The sequence below is a fragment of the Gouania willdenowi genome, chromosome 4, assembly GCF_900634775.1.
Source record: "Gouania willdenowi chromosome 4, fGouWil2.1, whole genome shotgun sequence".
NCBI lineage: Eukaryota > Metazoa > Chordata > Actinopteri > Blenniiformes > Gobiesocidae > Gouania > Gouania willdenowi.
Window position 1 is genome coordinate 16,187,478 of NC_041047.1, and position 11,258 is coordinate 16,198,735.

The 11,258-nt window shown below is 40.0% G+C and overlaps 1 protein-coding gene across 1 annotated transcript; it reads right to left on the reverse strand.

Annotated features, from left to right (window-relative positions):
• Window positions 1-351: 351 nt before the first annotated feature.
• ptger3 (prostaglandin E receptor 3 (subtype EP3)) lies at window positions 352-9,860 on the reverse strand. Its single transcript, XM_028444455.1, has 2 exons — window positions 8,941-9,860; window positions 352-4,544 (listed from the first exon to the last, which is right to left on the reverse strand). Exons 1-2 carry the CDS (start codon window positions 9,835-9,837, stop codon window positions 4,215-4,217), a joined length of 1,227 nt encoding a protein of 408 aa, XP_028300256.1. The 5' UTR covers window positions 9,838-9,860; the 3' UTR covers window positions 352-4,214.
• Between the last annotated feature and the right edge of the window lie 1,398 nt (window positions 9,861-11,258).

The window sequence follows — 11,258 nt, forward strand, 5'->3', positions numbered from 1 at the left end:
ATGTCCCGCCCCAAACAGCTTCACTTCCTTCCACGCCTCTACTTTTCTGCATGTGCATCGCGGACATAACAAGGTTGCATCGGGTCGCATTGATATAGGTCTATGGGTCAGGTAAGAGACAAAATCATATTTACCTGTTTGCTGTTGTGACGCGCGACCTTGTTTCCGTGACCAGTTCCGCATTCACTTTGATTGACACTCTCAAAAACAGGAAGTCAAAGCCTATTGACTGGTTTCCATTTGTATAAGGGTCTATAGGACAAAGGAGGGACTTATTTACATTGACGTATATGAATGACCACCAGCAGTAGACCATAGTAAAAGACTAGTTAGGTATTTTTTCGCATTTCAAAAGAATCATACATAAACAGATTTTCTCAGAAACTCCGGATATCAGCTTTAAGCATGTGTGCATGTTGCATTACATAGTTTTAGTTTAACACAACCAATACTTGTAACACTAGTAACAGTTTTATCGGATACAGAGGATGTCTGATAGTCAGGACATCTGAAGGCTTGAAGCTTGAGACAATCATTAAAGCCAGTCTTTTTGACCCATTAGGTGACTTTACAGAGATAGAAGCAGCTGGTCTTTCTGGTTTCTGAAGGCCTCATAAAGTCATTGTGTAACTGCCCTTTTCCCTTAATGTCACTGCAGGACTCCTGTGTGTAATTCCGCACTGAAATGTCCGGGTAAATGAGACCATTTACCTACGTTAGCTGACTCTGAATCAAAGCAGGCGTGCATGTTTTGCGCCGCACATGCATGCATTTCAAATAAGTGTGAAAAATACTTTATTGTGCAGAGTGAAGATAAAAAAAAAACTATGCAATCTTCTCAAGAAAACAGCAATGTTCTCTGAGGCTGTGGAATCAATACACCGGGGTAGGAAACATTCTTGTATCACTTTTTTAATGCCCTGGCTATAATTATCAATCTTATTTAATGGATAAACTGTAGAAAAAAAGACAGCACTCAATGCGCATATTATGTTAGACTTTAGGGATGTATTAGGGTTGAATTGCATCATTTTTGCAGCAAGTTTCTTCTTCCAAGTTTTTCTCTGTAATGTTTTGTTTTGTTTCTTGCTGTTGGGACACAACACTGGAAAATTCAGAGCCACAAGTACAGCATTATTAATGACTGTAAGCATATGTGAAATGAGTTTTCCCCATGCTGTGGAACAGGGAGTGTCAGAGTTTCCTGAACTGAGTTCTGATATAATTACCTGATGCTGTAGCAGCTGTTTTTCTCCACAGCAGTTTGTGAACAAACGCTTTCATTGTTATACTGTACGTGCATATATATAACCCCAGATATTACGCTATAAATTGGATTTATTGGCTTCACAGAATGGAGATGTGCACTAAATGCATGTTTTAATGCAAGGCCTCAGGATCTCCAGTTCAGTGTTTGTAAAAGATCACCTTCTAGTTGAATAATATATTCATATTGTCACCATGTCTTGCATTTCATGTTATGTGTTGAAACATACAAAAAAAGTTGTTTTTTCTGAAGGTTAAACCTTCGCAAGCAATCGTTTTTACATCATCCCTCTTATTTGGCAGATGGACACAAGGACAGTGAAAAAGGTTTACCGTTTTTCTAGTGACGTACAATTTCCGATGGGGTCATTATCACTGAGTCTGTGTGTATTCTCACCATGAAAAGGAAAAGGCAAAGGCAGGACCAGGCACTGCAGAGAAAACATTAGTCTAATCTAGTTGGCCCATGTGCTCAGAGGGCAGACATCTTTGTTGATGAGTAATCGTTCTCAACCTGAACGTTACCATGACAGCAAACGGGTTGATCCATGTAATGCCCTCAACCCTCTCTTTAATGAAAACACTTACAGGACATACAAAAGGAGATGACGGAGTTTTTCTAATCAAAGAGTGGTTCCACATTAAATATGTGAGAAAACCATTAGCCATCCGCTCACCTCACATTGACAAGAGGTTGTTATCCAGGAAAAGTGCACCACCTCATTAGAAAGAACTATACATTTCCGAAAAATTGCAGTGTGCACATGAATATTAACAAGACAAACTGCATTTTTCAAAGAAAATGGAAGTGAGTTGAAGCACTCGGAGTCAGTGTAACCCGTTGGAGTCAGGATTACCCCTCTGAGTCAATATAACCCTGATTAACAGCAGGGGGCTCTGTGGTGCCAATATAAACTATATTACTGTACCAATATGCCTTTTCACACTCTCAGAAATCTTGTTCTCGTCCAGATCTCGCGCGAAGTCAAAGGTCAAAAGGTGTAAACTCGAAAAATATTGGAAAAACTAAACACTGGAAGTGGTGCTTTGTCGAGAATCACATCTCTGCACTGAATCAGAACACACTTTGTCTGCATTTATCTTTTGAGTTCTCTGTTCTTACAATGTTCATACAAAATGGCTTATAAGCCTTTCCATAATTTTTCCATACACTCTTTCATCAAGGAGTGTCGAAGCAAGGGAGGTCTCTCACTTTGTCACTGCTTCTCCCATCGATTGTCAATAGTGCTCGGATCAGGCCGAAAATGGGATCAGTGGAACGGTTTGGTCCCCTCGAGTCCGATTATGTGCGGAAAGCACAATTTTCAGGCCGAAAAAAGTGTTCATTTTATTCAAAAAGTGGTATTAGCTGAAAGCTCCGGTCCCCACTGAGTCCGAATATGTGCATCGGTTTTCAAAAGTGCTCAGATCGGGCCTAAAGTGGTATCAGCGGAAAGTCCTTGTCCTCCCACCCCCGAGTCCGAATATGTGTAATATGAATAATATAAACACCATTAAAACACTAAAGATCACTGGACTGAAATGACAAACGCTGTTATTTACACCTCTCGATCTATGACCCCCCTAGTCACGCATGCACAGTTCCAGAGTGTGAAAAGTCTTATAGGTTTAAATGGGAAAAACATGTTTAATTATGCCAATTAATCAATAACCTTTAAATTTACGACATCAGAACATCTTTTTAGTATTCTGTATGCTGGGGAACCCCGGTGGGTAAAATCTAAGTAAATTTGGGGAATGAGTTTGAGTTATCGGACCAAGATTGTTCTATTATAATAAAGTACACAAAGAACAATAGTGAGGATTCAATACATCCTCACTAATTCTATTTTCTTGGCACCAAGGATAAAAAAACAAGCAAACACAAAGAGACTCATTGAAAGTAGCAGCAAAGTACGAGAATATGTTTGGATGTAATCAAGAGCAAGACGCGACGCTTCACAATCAGTGTTAGAAGAGAAAAGGTGTCCAACTATCAGTGCTGTGTTTTTCTCCAGCCTTCATCCTTCAAACTGTTCCCTTCTAATCGACCATGAAGAGTGTCTTTCTGCTCTTACTGATTGATGCTTGAAAGGCTGTGCCAATTAGCTCACTTTGTCTCTGGAGAAGTGTTTGTTCTCAGTGTGCGCTTACAGACCATGAACAGCTTAGATCATTTGGCACAAGTCGTAAAGCAATGCTTTGATATCTTCAACCTAGTGGCTGCAGCATCAGGACACCCTGTGATCATTTAGCCTCTGAATGTTCAAATCCAACCCTCACTCACTCATTTACACATTTGTGGGAATGAGAGAAAAACAGCACAACTTACTCAATCATTTCATAATCAGAGAGGAAAAATAGTTACAAAGTAAATGCTTCACAGTTCAGAGTCCTGGCCGTCAGCCGAGAACATAAAGTACAGTACATTATGCAATGTTAACACCCAGCAGGAAGTAAAAACACGAATAAATTACACTTATCAACTTTTAGCTCCAGTTTAGCCTCGAGACTTTTTTTCTTAAACAGTGGTTCAATGTCATTCAAAAAGAGATGAAGCTCAGCGTATACAGCATAAAAGAGTTCCATTAACAGCAGCTTGCTTAATTTATACACATTCACATCAAAAACATTCATCATTCCTTAGTTTATGGCATCAAGTTGCTGATAGCAATGTGAGACACCTCTTTGATATTAGTCAGTTTAACGTCTTCTTAAAGTTTTCTTCTTCGATCTTTTAGAGTCAGCGGCCCCCCTGACATGCGTTCACATGCTGGTTTGGTGACTTGGAACGGAATGGAATGGAATGTGCTGCCTGCCATCAGATCATCATCAACCTTACAAACAAATGCCATGCTGTCTTCCTCTGCTCATCAACATCTCTGTGGAGGGAAATCTACTATCTGATCTCATGGATTTTAAAACTAAAACCGCCATCCAATGTGGACTCAGGTACTTGGTGATTTACAAAGGTTTTTACAAACTTGGCTCTCCTTATTGAGGGCATCAAGCACCACCTGGTTCTCTTTTGGATCCTCTATGGAGCAGTTGGACACGGCGTTAGCCACGATGCACACCTTACGCAGGAGAATCTCCCTGAGGAGAAGGTAAACCCACGGGTCTAAAATCTGATTGAGGGATGCCAAACGTATGGCTGTCAGAAAGAATTTGCAGTCCAGCTCGCCTTCCCGACCGCTGACGTTAGTGGAGGTCACTGTTGTCGCTGGATTACATTCGTGGGACGATACCTGGGCGGAGATCATCCTCAGCATCAGCACCTGCAGTAGAAGAAGACAGAACCAGTTTCAAAAATGAAACTACACAATGAAACACTGGACCTTCAGTCCAGGTTACTTCCATGAACTGAACTGTGGACATGCATGACCTCAGAGTACACTGAACAGACCCTTGAACAGAACTCCTAAGTGGATTACCTTCATTAGAAAATGGAAGCAGCCTTTGAAAGGAAACCACACAGAGAGTATGTGTTTGAGGTGCATACATTTGGTTTCACTATTTACCTCACACTAAGTTGTCAAAAAAATTGATACCTCGATACTAAATCGATACTCAAGCTGGTATCGAGAAGAAATAGTATTGATACTTTTTCTTCTCACGCATGCGCCCTCTAGAGCTGGTGCCACTGTGTTTTGCAGCGTGCCGGAAATTAACTCATTGGAAACGGGTGCAGTAAAGTCTTATGCAACTTCCATGTAAAGATTTTACTTGTAGACAATATTTTATTGAGTGCTCTTTGGATGCCCGATCACAGGTAGCAGAAGTAGAAACCACGGCTACTTTCTTCAATCTGACCATGATCTCAGACGAGGATAGGAGAGAATGGCGAAACGTGTTAAATCAGATAAGGAAAAATACAGGCAACTTACACTTGAACAGGTTTTGGTTAGCGGTCGTTCTCGTAGTAAGAGTGTTGGAGAAGATGATGATGATCATGGTGGAGTAGGATTATCAAGGAACCAGACAGGTGTTCCACCTAAAAAGGTTGCCGACAAGCACGCTAAAGATGCTAACCCCCCCCCGACAGAGCTGCTGGTTGCAGTAAAAATTAATGTTTTGCCATCAAAAGCCCTTTCTCAGTGTTGTTTTTGCTGTTTTATAGAAGGAAACCACTGTTCAGATGTTTGAGGTGTCACCAAAAGCAAAAAATATTAGCGTCAAAGTCACTGTTCTGCTTGATGTTTCTTTTTACAAAAAGCTTGTTTTCTCTGTTTTTTGGTCTGAAACAGCTGGAAGAAAAAAAACATCTTGATGAATGAATAGAGTGTAATGTGTCTTTTGATGGTTTCTGTGTTTACATAGTCATAGCACACAGCATTCTGTGGGTCTTGAAAGATCAGTGAAAATCACCTAAAACACCTGGCAATATGGGGTTGGTTGCTCTGAAAATGGCTGGCAGCCAATGAAGAAGAATCCTCCACAGCGACCTCCGACAAGCCGACCAGACCAACAAACACTACTACGATGGCAACAGAGCTGTAAAAATAACCTTCACGAATATGAAATTCAAAGGACAACTACTGGGGCAAGGAAATAAACTCAAGGGAACGAAGGTGTACATCAATGAAAACCTGACGAAACAAAATGCAAGCATTGCATGGAAGGCACGCCAAATAAAAAAAGGAGGAAAGATTGTGAAGACGTGGTCAAAAAACTGCAGGATTTATATCCTGGAAGAAGAGGACGGAAAACCAGTTCTCATCAAAACGATGGAAGACTTGGGAAAATACGAAGGATCCACCTAAACAACAACACTACTGATGGTAATCATGGATATGGACCCAGATCTATATAAACACTGGAAACAAAACTCAGACTGTGATTATTTTATGGAGACTGAATTAAATGTGGAAACCAAGAGTAAAAAAGGTCTGTCATTTATTCATTTCAATTGCTAGGTGGTGGGGTGATTAAGCATTACATTAAATTTAAATTCAAAGTGTTTATTGTCATATGTGCAGTTAGAAACACGTTTTCCTGTACAATGAAATTACTACCTTGCTTATGAACTAAGATATAATAATGTGTTTATACAAGTTAAATCTAACAGTGGAAAATACAACACTGCCAATAGAACTAACAACAGCAGTTAGAAACACGCTTATGAACTAAGATATATTACATTAAAATACTACCTTGCTTGTGAACTAGGATATAATAATGTGTTTATACAAGTTGGATCTGACAGTGGAGAATACAACACTGCCAATAGAGCTGACAACAGCTGGATTACCCTTGATGTAGAGACAAAACAAGCTGCAAACTTGTATGTCCAAAAGAGACATTCCCGAGTGGTGACATTATGGATGAAAAGGGAAAAACCTTCCAAACACCTTCGAAAGAGGAACTGTTCTTGAACTGGAGGAATGCTAACAACATCTGGCAGGGAACAAGGCCAACACGAACAAAGATAGAGAGGAGGAGGACAACACTGACTACAGATGAGAATACACAAAAAAGGACGGTTCAGAAGAACTCAAGAATGTTTGACCAGAGAGACATGTAAACCCATTTAAATTTGCGATGGTAAAACAGGGGACGGGACCCAGATAAGCAAACTGCTTCTCTCGTCTCCTTTTTCGGCATGTACAAAAAAGAAAAAAAAAAAATGTGAAAAAAAAAAAAAGTGAATGTAACCATGTCGGAAATAAACTGAATAAATAAATAAATAAATAAATAAACAGAGAGTTCTGACAGTGCTTCACAGCCCATTTTAGTTGGCAATGCCAAAAGAAAAAATCTGTCTGGAAATACTTTAAATAGATTACCAACGAGTCAGGACAGGTGACAGACTGTGAAAGGCCCATCTGCAAGCAATGCTACAAGGCGATAGCCACCAAATCGAGCAGCGCGACAAATTTGGCGAAACATCTAGAAGACACACACCCCAGTCTCTTCTTCGAAAATGAAGTAGTAGTAGTATCGTGAAAACACTACTCCATACACACAAAGAAGACGAGTGAGGAACTGACGCTGTTTAGTTGTGGTTCTTCATCTGGTCTCATTTACATTTGACTTCAGTGCAAAAGAGAAGCAGCTTCTCCAATAAATCCATAGATCTTTGTTTATGCAGGAAGTTGCCACGTAGCACATATTTAACATGCTCACCGTACAAGATTTGGACTTATAAACTAATGAAAAAATATTTTATCAGTTTTGTGGTTGAGTCAAAGAGCAGCGATGAAGACGAAATGAAAACATGTAAGATCCTCAAATCAAAATCTGTAGTAACCTATCAACATCTGTCATTGCACCTCACTCAAAGATCTGCCACAAAAACAAAATACACGTGTCATGAAGGATAAAAACCCCTAAAGCAAACCACAAAACAGTGGGAAAAGAGCTAACCAACCAATTGACTGACTGACCAATCGACTGATTAAATCAAAAATTCAATCTTGAACCCTTGAAACAGGAAGTACATGGTTGGCTTTTTGCTAATCAAGTTTAAAGCTTAATATATCTAAGGATATGTTAACCTTTACATTTTCAACTACTGAATCAATAAACAATTGCAACAAATCTGGTATATAGTAAAGCTGTGACGAAATATCCTGTGACAAGATAATGCGATAATAAAATGTCACAAGATCTACATCACATTTTTATATTCCTATTGAGTTGAAAAGGTCATATAAGTATGTCCAGAGTTAGAGTAAAAGCATGGTTATTTATTGGCCACTGCAACTTTCTTTTTTTGAGTTTTTCATTTAAAAAATTATTGTTATTGTGAGCCTTATATCGCTTATCACAGTGTTTTTCAACCTTGGGGTTGTGACTCCGTGTGCGGTCACCTGAAATGTCTAGTAACCTCTATAGCACATGTGTCAAACTCAAGGCCCGGGGGCCAAATCCGGCCCTTTAGAGCATCCAATTTGGCCCGCAGGAGAAAGTAAAAATGACAGAGAAAACATGAATTTTTGTGTAAATTACCAAAGAATCCAGTTATAGATATCTGAAATTCACCAATTTAACAAACCTCTACATTGTTTTTAGGCGCTTGCCTTTTTCCTTTGTTTATATCACATGAATGCAGTCATTTTTAATTGCAAATTGTGGGAAGAACTCTAATTTTTACCACAAATCTTGCCATTTCTCACTAACAATTTCACCAAATTCCTCTAAATTACACAAAAAATGGTAACAAAATCAATAATTTTTTTTAACGAAGATCCGGCTGGGACTGATATTAAAAACTCGGGCACAATTGATGTTAAAATTGTTCTTTTTCCCTCCTACAATCTTGCGGCCCAATTGTGATGAAACTGTTCCATAATTGGCCCCTGAACTAAAATGAGTTTGACAGCTCTGCTCTATAGCTACTGAAGGTAACACGGCTACAGATTTGAATATGAAATGTGTAAAATAAATGCAGATAAATATGTTTTTACTTTCCTTTTCAATGGAAGCCCATTCCCGCCAGTAAAAATAAAATTCTTAAGTTATAATTATGAGATAATATCTCAGAGATACTGAGTCATAATTATGAGATAATATCTCAGAGATGCTAAGTCATAGTTATGAGATAGTAAGTCATAATCATGAGATGTCCCAACAGTAATAATGAGATGCTAAGCCTTAGTCTCTGATTAGTTAAATATTTTACATGTATACATGATTTAGTCTTTTCTGCTGCTTTGGCTTTCAGACTCTTACCAGCAGAGGAGACCAGCAGACCAGCAGTACGCACATGATTCCCAACAGCTGGATCACGGTCTCCGTAGTGAGCCGTTCCCACTGCTTGGAGGACTGGGACGTGCCAGACTTTGTTTTGCACCTCAATATCAGACCCCGGATTGCCACCACGTTGCAGGAAAGCGTCACAAGTAGCGAGAAGATCCCAAGTGCAGCGAAAGTGATGGAGAAGAACATGTTCCCCGGGACGCCCGTGTCCCCGGTGCTGATGAAGCACCAGGTCCCCGGCCACTGACGCGTGTATTTCCCCACACCGGCAATAGGCAGCATCGCAAACACCAACACAAGACACCAAATGACAGCTAAACTTTGCTTTGTCACGCTTGTCTTCATGTTATTGGAGTACCAGTGTGGGTTAGTGATGGCCATGGCCCGTTCAATAGCCATGGCACTGGCCAGGAAGAGCGCGCACAGGCCACAAGTTGTCATACACACTCCAAAGAAAGCGCACAGGTTCCCCGATGGGTCGATGCGCTCCCATCTGAGGTCTGCTCGGTAAACGGATATAACAATGGGACTGGTTGAAAGCTGTCCGCACAGGTCCGTCAGTGCCAGAGATCCAATGCACAGCAGGAAGGATTTCTTCCTTTTATTCTCCTTCTTCCGGTAAGAAATATACACCAGAGTAAGAGCCAGAGAGTTCCCGACCATCCCAGTTACCATCATGGTAATCGGAAATCCCACTGATACAGATCCACAGCTGGATGACATACTGGTGCCATTGCGTTCACGCAGCGTCTTGGAGACGTTGGAGCCCAGCATCTCTCCAAAGGTGGACTGTGGGTGCTCAGTGAAGTCACAGAAGTCTGAGGTCATTTCTTCAGAGAGGGAGAGTTTACGTGCGTTGACGATCCCCATCAGTGACCATCCGACGTCCTGCACGCGCTCCGGCTCAATGCAGCGCGTAAAGGCGCGTCAAGTCCTGTGAGCACCGGAGGCGGGACTAACAAAGACCTGAGGAGTGGACACTACCACAACATGGACCAGCTCACAGCTGGGGAAATAGTTTGGGAAATAAATCTTCATCCATGTCTAATAAACACAGCATCATTTTATTCCTGGCCCATTGAGTGTGCAATAAAATAATGAATAATTATTTAAAAAAATAATAAAACTCAATTGTAATATTTAGTTTATTATTTAAATAAACAAATACATTTAAATAATTATATAACAATATTATTATTACATATTCATTCAATCAATCAATCAATCAATCAATCAATCTTTATTTATATAGCACAAATTACAACAAAGGTCATCTCATAGCGCTATCAAAATATACAATTCACAATCGTAAAGGAAAAATAAAAAAACCCAACAAAAGCCATATGAAACAAGCATTTAGCAACAGTGGGGAGAAAAAAAACTTTTTTTTTAACAGGAGGAAATCTCCAGCAGAACCAGGTTCAGAGGTGGCAGCCATCTGCGAGAAAGAGAAGGGCGAGGAGAAGGCACTGACTGCAGAAAAACACGATACATTATTATCAAGTCAGCCTGCCTTGGCCTGGGGCCTCACTCCCAGTGGCCTAGTCAACACTTATTATAAAGGCGACAAATCTCTTCCCGTTTATTGGTAAGTTGACAGAGACTCCAAGGTCTGTAAATGTAACCATTTATAGACGAGCCCATGTGCGCTTTAGTGGTTAGGTTATGTTACCACATAATATATTGGCAGTGGCTATCCGTACGGTTGCCGTATCAATATACCAACATTCTATCCGTATACAGCGCCCCTATTTGGCCAGTTTAGTTCACGTGATAGGTCAGTCATTGGCCAGTTTAGGTCGTGTGACTAAGACTAAACCTAACCCTAACCCTAAAAATTGTTGTGATATTGGGTTATAACCTAACCCTAACACACTACATACGTGCACTTCGGTAATCGTACCAATAGCACCAGGGGTTGTCCGTACAGCAACCGTACAAATAGACATTTTCTAATATATTAGTTTATAATTTTAATGTAATAATTTTGTTATATTAAAAATGAAACTAAATAAAACCCAGACACACCAGTGACGCACCTTTGACCAAAAATAAATACAAATGTTTTGTGAAAATTTTAAGAGTAAGTAAAGGCAGAGTGGGGGCGAATTACAAAATGTCAAAGAAAAATAAACTCAGGTGAGAACAAAGGTGTCTGCTCAAGCTGGTTGGGAAGTTTTTGTTATTTAGGATGCGGATTAAAGGTGGGCTAATTTTAGTAATTATAAAGAGTTAAATAAAGTTATATGTTCCAGAAAATGTGAAGTACAAATGGAGTGTCGATCATTGGG

Bases quoted from the DNA above. Each gene is read 5' to 3' on its own strand.
- ptger3 (XM_028444455.1), bottom strand. From the start codon at position 9,837: ATGGGGATCGTCAACGCACGTAAACTCTCCCTCTCTGAAGAAATGACC. The intron at 4,545-8,940 runs GTAAGAGTCTGA...CTTCTACTGCAG, and splicing joins TCTGCTGGTCTCCTCTGCTG to GTGCTGATGCTGAGGATGAT.